This window comes from Polistes canadensis, unplaced genomic scaffold (assembly GCF_001313835.1).
Source record: "Polistes canadensis isolate GaletaPanama2010 unplaced genomic scaffold, ASM131383v1 scaffold_183, whole genome shotgun sequence".
Lineage (NCBI taxonomy): Eukaryota > Metazoa > Arthropoda > Insecta > Hymenoptera > Vespidae > Polistes > Polistes canadensis.
In genome coordinates, this window is record NW_014569730.1 from 39,768 (window position 1) to 54,943 (window position 15,176).

The 15,176-nt window shown below is 32.9% G+C and overlaps 3 protein-coding genes across 3 annotated transcripts in view; 2 read left to right on the forward strand and 1 right to left on the reverse strand.

Moving 5' to 3' along the window:
- Positions 1–5,059, forward strand: part of LOC106789437 (zinc finger protein ubi-d4-like) — a 12,670-nt gene extending 7,611 nt beyond the window's left edge. The window contains exons 7-8 of the mRNA XM_014753629.1: positions 3,093–3,205; positions 3,574–5,059. Coding sequence (XP_014609115.1) covers positions 3,093–3,205; positions 3,574–3,705 — 245 coding nt within the window. The 3' untranslated portion in view covers positions 3,706–5,059. The remainder of the gene's footprint in view (positions 1–3,092; positions 3,206–3,573) is intronic.
- Positions 5,060–5,579: 520 nt separating this feature from the next.
- Positions 5,580–7,339, reverse strand: LOC106789438 (iodotyrosine deiodinase 1). Its single transcript, XM_014753631.1, has 4 exons — positions 6,828–7,339; positions 6,518–6,739; positions 6,109–6,425; positions 5,580–5,973 (listed from the first exon to the last, which is right to left on the reverse strand). The coding sequence occupies exons 1-4, from the start codon at positions 7,033–7,035 to the stop codon at positions 5,788–5,790; spliced, it is 933 nt and encodes a 310-aa protein (XP_014609117.1). The 5' UTR covers positions 7,036–7,339; the 3' UTR covers positions 5,580–5,787.
- A 171-nt stretch (positions 7,340–7,510) lies between these two features.
- Positions 7,511–15,176, forward strand: part of LOC106789433 (ribosomal protein S6 kinase alpha-5) — a 37,979-nt gene continuing 30,313 nt past the window's right edge. The window contains exon 1 of the mRNA XM_014753620.1: positions 7,511–8,325. Coding sequence (XP_014609106.1) covers positions 8,172–8,325 — 154 coding nt within the window. The 5' untranslated portion in view covers positions 7,511–8,171. The remainder of the gene's footprint in view (positions 8,326–15,176) is intronic.

Genomic DNA, 15,176 nt, shown 5'->3' on the forward strand with positions numbered 1-15,176 from the left:
TTATTATTATTATCATTATCATTATTATTATTATTATTAGCAAATTAAGCTATGATATCCGATAAAATGGTACAAGATTTTATTCCAGTACTCTTCAAGAAAATTATTTGCTTCCAAACAAGAAAAAATGAATTAAATATTACCAACTGTTTATTGATTTTTGGATTATATATTGAAATACGTTTTCATGGGGTTATAGATTTAATTTACAATAGCTTTACTATATATAAATATATATATTCGGTATTTATACATATATAATACAGAATCATAGAGTACGTTGCAATAATAATAACATTTCTTTTTTCTTTGATTATAAATAATAATAGAAGATAATTACATATATACCATAGACACTGACTTCCTGCCAATGGTAAAAAATGGGCACAACATTTCAATTACTCTCTTCCAGATTCTCTAATTCGGTAATTTCGACTATACATATATCTGCTGCTTTTGATTTATTATTATTATTACTATTATTATTGTTATTATTAATTATTATTGTTATTATTAATATTATTATTATTAATTATTAATTATTGTTATTATTATTATTAACACGTTGATCTCCCAGTCAATTGACATTTGGATGACGCTTTTCTTCATCCAATTTAAATAGGTTTTCTCAAGTAATTTGCAACAATTTTATTTGTAACATACAGAAGTATTCAATATTATTTAAAAATATATTATATATATAATATAATATTATATTTTTTATTATGGCATATATGCAGTACAGCAATTTGAACGAAGTTATTGTGTCGCGAAATAATATGTGTTCCTGTCTTGATTTAAAGTTTTGTCTGCTTTTCTCGTAGCAAAGATGTATTCTTCCGAGTATTTTGCATCTCTCACTCGAGGAGAATCTTTCGGAGGAGCTCGTACAGGGTAGATTAACAGTTTAGTATCAGTTAAAACTGCCATAAATAATAAATTGATATTAGGGGAAAGAATAGCTTTTAAGATAATTCGAGTTACGCCGGGAGAAACACCCTTGATCTACGCGCGGCGATCAACGTGTTAATTATTACTATTATTATTATTATTATTATTTTTTTCTTCTTTTTTTCTATTTGAATTAATTCTGAGGATATAAGTTTCAAAGAGTATTATTTCATTTCGCCGAACGTACGAACAAAAGAACGATTAGGTATCAACAGGTATCATCGAATGATACGACACACACAAATATTTATTAAGTATATTTAAAAATTACAAGATATATATATATATATATATATATATATTATTTAGAAAAGACGCAAACAACACACACACACTCACAAGAAAAGGATAAAAATAAAATTTTTCATGGTCAGATGTTTTTCAATTAGGTATCTATCGAATTCGAATAGCGACGTGTCACAGAAACATAAACGACCGTAATAATTATGGTCTCTTTTTGTAGAAATCTGACATGTAGCTTAGTTTTATACAAGCTTTGATACCTGTACAAATATCATTTTTTTTTTTAATAGAAATAATATTGTCACATAATATATATATATATATTTAACATTAATGTAATACCTTATGAGTTTTTCAAACACATAGAGAGAGAGAGAGACACATCAAAAACATTTTGTTGCGATCTAACTTTATAAATCAAATTCAAGAATGAGTAAAAATATTTATATATATATTGGAATATATATGTATTGAATGCAGCCATGCAGCTTTTTGAAATTGTTTTCTTATTAAAACAAAAAAGATATACTTAAACAACATTATGAATACTTTCGAAATTGAATTATTTACTGGATAAAATCAAGATTTTTCATTTTCCTAGAAGTAATATGTTACAGTTCATGCATACATATATATTTATATATGTATATATAAATATATTCAATAGTACCGCGCGCTTAAAACGATTTTTTCTTCGTTAACGACTACGTAGTTAACGCAACAAAATATATCTTGCTTTAGTTTTAACCGATTAAATAAATAATTCTTAAATTAGATTGATCATAAGAAAAACTCACATGGTATATATATATATANTTATAGATTTAAATTTTATCTATTGAAATTATCTATTAAAACAATATACTGTAATGTATATATATAAATGCATATATAAAAAGGAAAAAAAAAAAAGAAGAAAACAACACACGATAAAAAAAGCATGCAGATAGTTCCTCCTTGTTATATAAAATTGAAGACTTGTTATTAGGCAATTTTAATTAAGCAATACCCATGAGGCTTACAAATATAGCGTTTAAGTAACATTAGTTATATATATGAATATATATATTATATATATATACAAATGTGATACGTTATGAGTTGTATGCGTGGATATGGATGCGTTTATTTGTGTGTCTTTCTGTATGTGATATGTGTTAGCTATGTCGTGCGTGCGTCGGCGTGCGTGGGCGCGTGCGTGTATGAGTGAGTGAGTGAGTGAGTGAGTGAGTGAGTGAGTGAGTGAGTGAGTGAGTGAGTGAGTGAGTGAGTGAGTGAGTGAGTGAGTGAGTGAGTGACGTGTGTGTATAGTGCGTATGAAAGAGATGTGAGAAAGAAATAGAGAGATAGCGAGGGAGAGTGTGCTGATCTGCGACGTTTATATTGTGCTGCGCAAGAAAGAACGTGAACTATTCCAAGGTACGCCCTGCTATTACTTACCACCTATTATTCCAAATAATAATAAAAAGTATGTTCAAAAGGCAACATCAAAAATTGCGAGTATCATGAAATAAAACATTATGTGCGGAAACATGGATAAGTTTCATTATTCCGGACGTTTAGTGCTGAGGAAAGGTGAAAGACATACAATTCGCACTTGTTGAACAAAATTTAAATGACGACAAATTCAATATTACAAAATTAACAATCAAAGTTGACAAAAAATATACCAGAGATATGTGTATATATATACGCTATATTCGATCGAGCCTCGATTTGGATACAGAAGTTTGAGAAAAAAAAAAAATAATAAATATATTTGATGGAAAAAATAGCTAGCTTGGAGTTCACTGTTCTTCGGCACAAGATAAATGTCCTGGCACCTTTCTGCTCGTCCAATCATTATCCTAATCCATCCCACATGCGTATTCCATGACGTGCATACATTCTTGTTATAGGGCATCCAACATGTTTGCAATTCACTGCAAACATGATCGTTTCTGTTCGCAAGTACAGGTGGCAATGTATCGAATGCAAATGTTGCTCCATATGTGGCACTTCTGACAACGACGTGAGTATATTCATCCCTTTTGAATTTAGCAGGATTTTATCTGTTTCGAATTTTACGTTAAGCACGATGATATTTATATTATTTTTTTTTTTTTCACGCGACAGACGCAAATATACGTATGCGTCCTGTAATTTGTATTTTTTTTTTTTTCTATTCTTTTTGTCTCTTATCCTTTTAAAATTTTCATATTTTTTAGCAAAGCAAAAAATAGCATAAGACTCGTCATGTAATGCAATAATGTTTAAAATCTATGAAAGCGTCTTCTTTGATTTCTTTTCTTTGTAGATTGATTTGTTATTTGTTTGTAATTTCTTTTTCTGACAATTTGTTCTTACGCTATTATTAATGTATTTGGCGACACGAAATAGGATCAGCTGCTGTTCTGTGACGACTGTGATCGTGGGTACCACATGTATTGTCTATCTCCACCTCTCGCATCTCCTCCAGAGGGCTCCTGGTCTTGCCGTCTGTGCATAGCAGAATTTCATCGCCGTGATTAAGTCTGATATCGTAGATAAGTCACGCGATTTTATCTATTTCTCGCTGTGCGGTGCGACTACGGTTGTCTTTGAATTAGGAGAGTATTCTTTACAGCCAATCCTCAAATCCCTAACTCCCCCTCCTTGACTCGGCTCGATTTTCCGTATATAGTATTATTATTGTAGATTTCAATGATCTATATCGATCCGGTGAATTTAATATTAATTCATTCTTAACGAAACAACCTCCCAAGGAGAAGAGATTTTTATTCATTAACGAGATATCTCCAAACATTTGCCATTCTTTTTATTTTCTTCTTTTGTTTAAACTATATTTATTAAAAAAGAACGATTTGAAAGAGAGTGTACGCGACTCGCTGTGGTTTTATTAGACATCTCTCAGGCATTGCTGGATCTCAGAAAGCTAAAAGTGTAATAAATGTATTTATGATTTTTTTTTTTTAATAAGGTAGCTCTTACAAATAGTTATATATATAAATATATTAGCTTCTCTTATAACAGACGCCATGGAACAACATGGGTTTCTACGAGAAAACGGACAAAGAGATTAATATTGTTTTAAGCGAAATAAATAAAACAGAGAAGATATACATATGTTTGCTCAAATATTTCGACTGGAAATACATGAAAATATGACAAGTGTATTTTTTATTCGTTTTTAGAACTCAAACATATAGATATATGTTTATACATATGTATATGTATGTATGCTAGTAAACTTTATATATATATATATATATAGCATACATATGTATTTATATATATAAATGCTGTAACAAAATGACAGGAATAATTAGTTTTAAGTTGAATGGAATACGATGCTCTCCTAGTTCTGGATCAATCTATATTTAGTCACTGACACTTAATATGTTGTTTGGTTGCTTTTAATTGAAGTTTTAAAATGAAATGAAATGACATGAAACGAATCGAAATGAAACAAAACGAAAGAACTTAAAAAAAAGAACAAACCCAGATTTGCTTAAAAATTTTTAATAAAACTTTTGGTGATCTCAAATTTTCATACTAACTCTTAGCTCCTCGCTATTAACTTGGATATGTAAATCCAAGTGTCATGGAAGATGCAAAAGTAAAGTAAAATAAAGAAAAACAATGATATTCTAGATTAAAAAAAAAATTATAAAATAAAATTAACAAAACACATGATATTATTAATATCTGTTTCGTAAATAGAGCGATAAATAGAAAACATTCTCTGTTTATCTGTACGTATCAATGATATTTAAGCTTTTACACTTATTGACATAGCCATTAGTAGCAGCATAGCTATGAGATACAGACTTAACGGTTCTGCAACAAGAAGAAAGCAAACAAAAAATACGAAAAAGAAAAAAAAATTGTATATGCCCATTTCTTCGTCATTATATAACTCAGTATTTTTATATTTTATATCTTCTTCAGTGTACTTAATTTAAGATACTGTGGTGATATTTGGTATTCTCAACAGTATAAAACTTTTTTTCTTTTTTCTTCTTTATCTCTAACTTTTTCTCTTTCTCTTTCTGTCTTTCTCTTTCTCCATACTTTTTTTCTACTTCGTAATGCTATGGCAGCCTAATCATATGGAATTGTATGTTAGCTACATCACTAAAATGGAGCAATCGATATTTCAGTTTTTTTTCTTATTCTATTAGAGATCATAAATTTACACTTTATACTGCTTATTTTTAACATATTGTACGCAAATTCAAATAAAAAAGAAAAAAAAATTATGAAAAAATATTAGTTTATACAAATTGTATTAGCAACTTCGGATTATGCGGACTTTTATTGTGTGCGTGTATATTAATTACTACGTTTTTCATTTTTCCGGAGAAAAAGAAAAGAAAAGAAAACAAAAAAAACACAAACCAGAATGTATAGAGTAATAAAAATTTCTTTCATATTTCAATTGCACAGAGACACTTTCCAACATATTTTCTTTGTTTCTTTTTGTTTAATAATGTTTTAGGATCATATTTGGCGAATAGTCCAAGATGTTCTCTGCAAAGAAGATGGATATTTGTATTTTATAATATTACAAATCTTGACAATAATATCTCTGTTCAGTTGTTAGAACCGATGTTAATCGATTTCTACTAAAATCTCTGATAAAGATTTGCGTCGAAGATCGGGAATAGTAGCGTCCTTCGCAGGATAACCAACAGGTAACAATAAAACGAGTTTTTCGTTAGAGGGACGTTGAAGTAGAGTACGTATAGCTGGGCCACAATTTAAAGGTGTAGAAGTTAAAGTAACCAGACCAGTGTACTGTATAACGGTGAAAGGTAGTCGAAAAAAAAGAAGCAAAAAATAAAAAATTAATCCCATAACTTATATCACAAGTGAAATAAAGAATGAGTATGAAACGAAAGCGGGAAAAGTAAGAAAAATAAAAAATAATACCTGAATAGCGGTTAAAAGAATACCACATGCAATTGATACGCTCATTTCGTTATAATAATGAACCTTTCTTTTTCCATTCGGTAAAAAACCGTAAACCTGTTTAAAAACTAGAATCAAATATGGCGCGGCTGTGAGATATTCCTTGATCCAGTTAGTTTTCAATGGGCGAAGATCTGTCGTCCATTTAATTCCCATTCTTTTTTTATAATTAATTTCTTCCTCCCTTTCGACGATTTCTCGAATGAGAGCTTTCATCGTTTTATTCGATACCACTACGAAACTCCATGGTTCCGTATGAGCGCCGCTGGGAGCGGTACCTAAAAAGGGAAAGCAACATTACGACATGGTCCAAGGATCCGTATGGAAAAACCTACGTCGATACAAACTTGCCGTCTCTCTGTTTTTATACCTGCAGCTCTGATAATATGCCGTATTACTTCTTTCGGTACATTTTCTTCGCTAAAAAATCTTATAGTTCTTCTCGCATTGGTTATTTCATAAAATTCATTGGCTCGCCTTAACAATTCTTCATCGCTCGGTTTACTGTACTCGTAAGGCAGATGTTTTAAATCTTCCGGTAAAGCCGACTCTACAAATTTTTCTTCATTATCCGAATCCACCTCGTCCAATTCTATACATGACGAAATTTCTATGTTATAAATTTTCTTTTTTTCTCTTCTATGTTGTCAAATTTGTCCGAATACATAATTTTTCTATACCTTCGTTCTTTGGATCCTTCCTCGCACTATCTGAATATTTCAATGCATTTGAAATAATTGCAAAAATTCCTCGTTTAGTTAGGCGAAGTACAATACTCTCGAAAAAAAAACAAAAACACAGAGCGATAACAATATGATACCAATACTTTGAACAAAACGGTAAAACCTCAGATAACATTTTTTTTATTTCGATTAAGTACGAGATCATTTTTAACGGCACAAGTAAGTGTATAAACAAGTGTGTTCTTTCTACTTTGAAATGTTATATCCAACGGTAAAACGTATACCGTATTTCTTAGTGATTTAATGAGCGTTCAGAAAAGTAAATGCGATTACAAAACTCTATTCAACGAATGATTCACAATATTTAACTTTTCCTAGTAGGTCACGACAGAAGAGAGAGATTGATAAAAGATTAATCGATCGGTATTATATTTTTACACATATGTTTCGAATTAGCACAGCTACAACATGTGTATATATATAAAACAGTTAAAAAAAAAAGATTTAATCGATGGAAGGGAAAAGGATAGCTATAAAAAAAAAGAAAGAGTAAGATAAAACAATCAATTTTCAAGCTTACGTTAGTCTTGAAGAATCTCTTGTGGCTATTAGTTGGAGCGTTAATCGGTTGGCAGCGCGACGGTCGTTGGCGCGCACCGGGTAATCGAGTCTACGATTGGTCGGAGCGCTAGGGCCAATAATAAGCGGGTATCGATGATCGCAAAGTGCAGGCGCGCAACACCGAAAAACTCGTGCCGTTTATCCGTCCGTCGTTCGTTTAATGGTTATACTCGGGAAACCTGCGAGAAAGAGACCTTGAGAGTAGAGCAGTTTTTGTGCGAGATATCATGCGAATTTCGCGCGGGTTTCATTGTCCCTTTGGAGTCATCTTCTCAGCCGTAACTCTCGTCGAGAAGATCGTCGTACGTCGTCGTGAAAGAGGACGAGATGAAGAAACAGGGGTAGGAGGAAGAGGAAGAGGTGGTGGTCTAGGTGGTGGAAGAGGTGGAGAAGGAAGAGGAGGTGTAGCCGGCGAACGACGACGACGACGACGACGAGCGCGCTGTTCGTCGTCCCTGACAATTACGTCGCGGACATGTTTGCCTTAAGCTTGACCGGTCATCATCAGTAATCGTGACTACGTTCTATTCCTTTTTATTGAACTTTCGAAAATCGATCTTAGCTCGCGGAGATATACGTGCGAACGATCGAAATATGTTCCTTCGATAAAAACAAATCGTTTCGTTTGATTATTCACGACTGTCATTGTGCGTTTGACCGACATACCCAAACGCCAAAGCAATTTTGACAGCGTGCGACGACGGCGAGGGCAAGGGGGAGATGAGCCGACCCCAGGAGCCATTCGTCTGGGCAAAGCAGGGACAGAGGGGAACGGGAATGGAGAACACCATGCGTCCACCGCTACCACCCCCACCACTCAACATGCCAGAGAGTGCGAATGCCGAGCAAACTGTCACCCACGTCTTGACGTTTGGTATGTGTTCTTCGATTATATTCCTTCATATTTTTTCTTCTCTTTTATGCATATGCTTTTATCCTCTAACACCTTACACATTTATCTACGTATGCCAGCATTATACCAACCCTAGCTTTTGTATTTATTATAGAACTGTTGGAATGTTCCAATGAATCATCTTATGCTTTCTCTTTGAGAATAAGAGGAAAATCTTACTTAGCAGCAATGGTATGTATTTATGTATAACATATGTATAAACGAGAATGCAGGTTCTTTTCTTTCTCGATCGTATCCATCGATTTTTCTCAGAGTTTTAATTGTCGACTGGCACAGGTTATGAAATATATTGAAAACGATGTTGAAACGATGAATTGCAATCTATGTGTGATATTACTCGCATCGACATCTTCGTGGAAACGACAATTTTTTATTTCTCTCTCTCTCTCTCTCTCTCTCTTCTTCTCTCTCTCTCTCTCTCTCTCTCTCTTCTTCTCCTTCTCTCTCAATATTCTACTTGAATTATGTAAGATTAGATTAGAGAGTGCAAGTCGATATTTCTTGCGTTTCGTTGTTGCTGCTGCTGCTGCTGTTACAATTGCTATCCCATCGCTATTCATATACATATATATATGAAGACAAAAAAGGAGGAAAAAGCTAGTCGAGATCGAACGCAGTCGTTTTATCCGGCATTAATCCGTGATATTTCTTATTACGACGTAGCAACATTCACGTAATCGACCTTCGTAGGAAAAAGGACACGAATATATTCTTTTAACTTAATCTCTTAATCATTTTTATTCCTATATGAAAGTACGTTCGATGTCGAATATAAAAGCTATAAGTGATATTTATCGTTTAAAAGAAATCGAAGATGTATCATTTCAAATTTCTCAGGTGTAAATGCCTTTTTAACTATATTATTCTTTCACTGATTTTATCGACCATTTTCCTTTATATTGTAAATGCAAATTAATACATATAATATATACATTGTTATATATAAATATTTATGTATGTTAACTTTGCACAGAATTCTAAAATAAGTATTTAGAATAAAGTTGATTTGATTTTTTTTTCTTACGCATTATCTGTATTAAATAATGGCGATAACGATTGTCGGGGTAATTTGAGTTTTATACCGTTAACGATGGCTTATTTCGTTATGGCGGACATAAAGTGAATATATTCCATGGAGTCCCTAAACATGCCGAGTGGAACGTCGATGGAACTTGGGATTCATGTATGCAACGTGATCACGCGTAATTAACTCTTTAATGATTTTGCACATCGAACAACCGCGAGCCACCGTATTTCGATGATAAATTAATGCTTTCAGATACGGTAAACCAAGATGGATTCGCTAAAGCTTCTTCTAATTGTCCGTTTGACCTTATTATTTAACTTTTATCGTTTCATACTATACATTGTTTTGTATAGAGAAATATATTCTTTTAATTAATATAATATATATTTATTTGATATATTATTTTCTTTTTATTCTTCAAGTATTATTCTATCGTCGCTAAAAGATTGTACGCAAGATACATATAATTAGAGTATGCAAATGGTCAGGTCAAAAGAGAAAGCAGCCGAATAGCATATCTTAAATCCTTTTTCAGGAACAAAGGGCTCATTCGAATTACCGAGTCGATTGTTTTCTTTAGTCGAGTCATAGATTATGGCCTTGGGTTGATTCACTTCGCTAACGAATTTCACCCTCATGGTAAATCCCAGATACAAACAACTAAATCCATTAACACATATAAACAGATAAATGCATGATTACATGCCTAGAATAAACTGGACACGATTATAAAGGTCGGCCAAACAAATTTGTTCGATTCGTTGGTAGGTAAAAATGACTCACGTCGATTCTTCCTAAACATAAGACAAAATATTATAATACATGATCGATTAATTAGACGGAATTATTATTGTAAAGTGTTAATAAAGGAAACACGATATATATATTTTTATTCTTTATCATTCATCAACGATAAAAGCTGATAACTCTTGATTAATTTTAAATTTTATTACGTAATACAAGGTATGAACATTGTTGGAGTGATAAGAGACCTTCGTTGGAGTTACTCAAGAATCATGTTTTGTATATTCTCACTGACTCATGACCTCGAGAACGAACGAAGGAGAGAGAGAGAGAGAGAGAGAGAGAGAGAGAAAGAGAGAGAGAGAGAGAGAGAAAGAGAAAGAGAGAGATCAACAGAGATTAATTTGGAACGTAGGTCGATTTCTTAGTCCCACCTTTTCGTGGGTCATTAAATTTAAATCTATCAATTAAGTATTCATTTTTATGATCAATCAAGGTTATTATTTATATTCTTTAGATGATATAAATTCAATATTATATTTTTGATTCATTGAACTTACCAGCAAAGTTTGTTTGTCCTCTTGTTTCATTAATACAGGGTTGCTAAACAATTAATTACACTTTCTCGGGACCTTTTTGATAATTTTTCCTCTTTAGATTGTAAAGAAACTACAAGTCTAACTTCGAACTTAAAAAGTTTCGCGAAGAAGTAATCGATTAAAACGACAAAGATACTTTTGATCTACCCTGTATTTATCAGCGATGGAGACTACATTTGTGATGATAAGCGAGTATACGCTAGTTTACTGGATTCGAAAAATACAAGAAGAAAAAAATAAATCGATTTTAAGTGGTAGCTCATGTTCATAAAGAATGTAAATCTAAACGATTGTAAGACAGTTTACCGAAGTTGGCCCTGAAGATCTTGACTAGCACACGTGTGCAAAATCCTAAATATAGAAGCTCGTGCTAGGAAGGTGTTAGGTACGATTCACGAACGAACAATATAATCATCTCTAACATTGCATACATCGTTTGTTAAAATAGATTCCTTATTCAGTCACGGCAGTTATCTTCTTCTAATATCTATAGAAACTATCTTTTTATGAGCTTATCTTATTAGAAGAATCACTGATGTTTATTGTTTTCGTACTATCGACCATTTTTTATTTGTTTGTTTTGTAAACAATTTTATTTTTAATCTTTTTTTTTCATAAATAAAAATTAATCTATGTTACAAAAAGAACAACATTTTGTTTGCATACTGCATTATTTCTAAGGTTTTTATGGGCCAGTAAATCTTTGAAGAAGTTTTCAGGGTGACTTGAACGATAGATTAAATTTCGAAAAGGGAACGAAAAATGCATCAATTGTGAATGTATGATTTTACGATCTTTATCGACTTTCATGAAAGAATACTGCTCGAAAGATTACAAAATTGCCTACATATTTTATAAAAATGAAGTTTGAAATATTGAAAAATGTTAGAATGAGGAAACGTTGATCAAAGTACAAACTACAATTTTCGATTAGGAAGATTTAAAATTTATGAAAGTTTTTCTTTGAATAACACAAACAAATAGAATTTAAGGGGAAATAAGATAAAGCGATGTGAAATCGGATAAAAAGAGAATAAAAGATTGAACAATGGTAGACAACTTATTCTTCGTCCTTGATGCGTTTCTTTGGCTGATGAACTTGAATCGAGAATGTTTTCCAAAAATAGGATGGAAAGAACGCCATTGTATGAATAACTAAATATTTCTGAACTTTTCTCTTTCTTTCTCTTCTTACACTTAGAAACTAATTAGGATAGAATAATAATAATATACTATTAAACGAATGTCCGATTAATTTTGTTAAGTAAATGAAATGATTTCGTTATATAAATGCATAGATTGGATAGAAAGCAGCAAATCGAGAAACGAATGGAAGTGAAATATCGATTAGTTATATCGAATAGTTAAGAGAATGAAAGAGAAAGAGAGAAAGATTCCACTCCGATAAATTATTTCAATTATTCCGACACCAATACCAGATATCTCCAATTGAAATTGTTAAACGACGAACTTCGATTTTATTTTTATTTTGATTTTTATATGTTCTCTTCCTTTACTCCTCACTCAATTTACCGTTGACCCTACACCTTTTTTCATCGATCTTACGCAATCAAAATGTTCACCAATGGTAATAAATTACGCAACCCTAATTAAAATATACCACGTGGTAGAATTGTCCTTCAATATATGGCGAAATTATTCATATTTTTGCTTCTATTAAATCAAATAATAATAATAATAATAATAATAGAATGATAATTATAGAAAAAATAATTTCAGATGTTGTAAAAATAAAAAAGAAAAAACTTGTTTTAGAAAACGGTTTTTTGATTTGGATTTATTAAAATTCGCGTAAGTTGCAACATATGCAAGTCGTCGTGTCTTGGAGGCCACCTGGAGGGCAGGGAACTTGACACTCGGAAGAAACAGGGGAACTCTAATCTGGACTGACGAGATCGTTCCTCGTAATGTTCGTTCAGGAAGAAGGGGTGAATGAATATTCATGCTAAGGACACGGCCCTGGTTGGTGCCAGTGTTTTCGCCAACGCCTGTGTTTTACCAAAGCCTTTCATATACATAATATCTATATCTCATGTGTGGGCTACACGTTTTATAGATCTTTTATGCCACTTAAAATGTGAATTTTATCTTCGAGAGAATTAAATTTTCTTTTCATTTGCTTTTTCCTGATCTTCGTCAAGCATTAGAAAAATCTAGAAATCCAAAATTAATTGAACTTTGCGAGCGCAATTTGGCGACGACTCTTGTTTGAGACAGATCTTGTCTAAATTTACAAGGCCATGTTACACGAATATCGTTTTTTACGTGAGTTTTTGCCATTTTTACAACGTGTTTTTAGACTGCTCTGTTATAAGAGGGTTGACTATACTTCCATGATTTATCGAGTTCCACTCGACTTCGCACTTTATCCCGTCTAACGATAACGTTCTCGTGTTGCCTTCATACAAGGCTAGCTGACTTTATCGACGATAGAAAATGTCCTTTTCTCGTGTCGGGCGAAATTTTCCTTTTTTTCTTTTTTTTTTTTTTCTTCCTTTCCTTTTACCCTGCATCCTAAGCTATTAATTATACTATTTTTGATAATAAAATAAGAGACAAAAAAATATTTGAAGGCTAGATGACGGCGACACTCGTTTCTAGATACAGCCCTGTCATTTTGAAAATATTTATGTTATTTAAATCACATGTTTTATTTCGCAATATCGAAGCAAACCAAAAATACTTGTACGTATACGGCACTCTAACTTTGCAAATATTTGATGAATATATCCACATATATTTAAATATAATTTCATAATTGTTTACTCTTTGTGTAATAACGAAGAAGAGATGAAAAACAAACGATGGAGCGAGGATTTTTAGATACGTGACTGACACTTCGGAAATTGCCGCAAATTATGCAACGAGGGCACGGATTCTCGCTTGAGTCGACACTGTTCTCTACGTCGCCGTTTCTCTTCTTCTTCTTCTTCTCCTTCTTCCATTATTCTGAAATTTCATTCGCGTTCATGGCCAATCTTGCGACATGAAATATAATATGAAAGAATCACGATCGCCGTCGAGAGATTTCGGTCGTCGTAGCACAGAGAACAACGCGTTTATTCTACACATACACAACATAAGAGTGACGAGGGTGGGGATGCGATCTTTCGAATCATTTTGCATGTTCAACGCTCGTAAAGGGGACTGCGGATTCGTCGAACGACGTTCATTAATCCTGCACGTACGCGTTCAGGTTTATGCGCGTGGACAGGTGACTTTTATTTAGTCATCTTACTCGGAAACGTTCTACGAAGTATCATTACAAATTTATCTTTCAAATGAATATTTAATATAATCAATGTTAAAGGAAAATTATAAATTATATTGAAGAATTATATAATGAAAATGTTCGATTTAAAAATACGCATAAGTGCGCGCGCGAGCACACACACACACACAACATTAATGGTATTAGATGAAAAAATATGGGTGGGGGCGACGAGAAATAGATACGCGGTTGAAGCGGACCTCGGTGTTTTCCAAATCAGCTGTTAGCTCGAAGCGGTGAAGGGTGACTCGGCGAGTGTTGGGTGGCTCGGTGGTGGGGAGAGAGGACGGCATCAGTCAGTCAGTCAGTCAGTCGGCAACGAGCCTTCCTGCGATACGCACACTCTTAGATCGTTTGCGCGTACCTCTAACACCTTACTTTTCTTCTACTTATCGTTGTCACCTTTAACCATTTTATTTTCTTTTGTCTTAACGTAATAACCGAATACACCAACAATTTAACATCGAGTTAACTTGCTACTAAATTTTGTGTACGCGTTTAAGCCTAACGTACGTAATACGTGGTATCGCGTTAGTGAAAGTGTTAACAACGTGCTTTTAATCTCAATCGAGTTTCCTCCTTTCAACGATAGATAAAGAAGAAAAAGAAAAAAAACAAGTCTTCGAAGAATTTTAGATTGTTTGTACAATCGCGAAACACACAGAGAAAAATACATAGATAGAGAGAGAGAGAGAGAGAGAGATAGATAGATCACGCGTTCGAATTTTGACAAGTTCGCATAAGAGACCTGTGATATGTATAATAGGTAAAATAACAAAACTCTTAAACGGAAAAAAAACAAGGGAAAAAGATAAAGGAACAAAATCTCTTGGTTTAAAAATAAATTCTAAAGACCAACGGGAAGATCGAACGAGAGAATCGAAAGGAGAGCATAATAAATATTCGATTATTCGAAGTAAGAAATATTTGAAGACGAGAAGAGATTTAATGTGTACATATAGAACAAATCAGTGAGAAGAATAAGGTCCAAGGTCGAAAAGCGTACTTCCAACAGTGTAATCTCTTCTTATTCTTTTCTTCTTTTCTCTGTCTCCTCGTCGTCGTCTTCTTCTTCATCATCATCATCATCATCATCTCATCATCATCATCATCATATTTTCCTCCCTCCCTCTCTCTCTCTCTCTCTCTC

Excerpts from the sequence above, each read along its gene's own strand:
- LOC106789438 (XM_014753631.1), bottom strand. The coding sequence starts at position 7,035 with ATGATCTCGTACTTAATCGAAATAAAAAAAATGTTATCTGAGGTTTTA. Across the intron at positions 6,740-6,827 it reads GAAGGATCCAAAGAACGAAG|AATTGGACGAGGTGGATTCG; the intron begins GTATAGAAAAAT and ends CGTCATGTATAG. Across the intron at positions 6,426-6,517 it reads GCATATTATCAGAGCTGCAG|GTACCGCTCCCAGCGGCGCT; the intron begins GTATAAAAACAG and ends TTCCCTTTTTAG.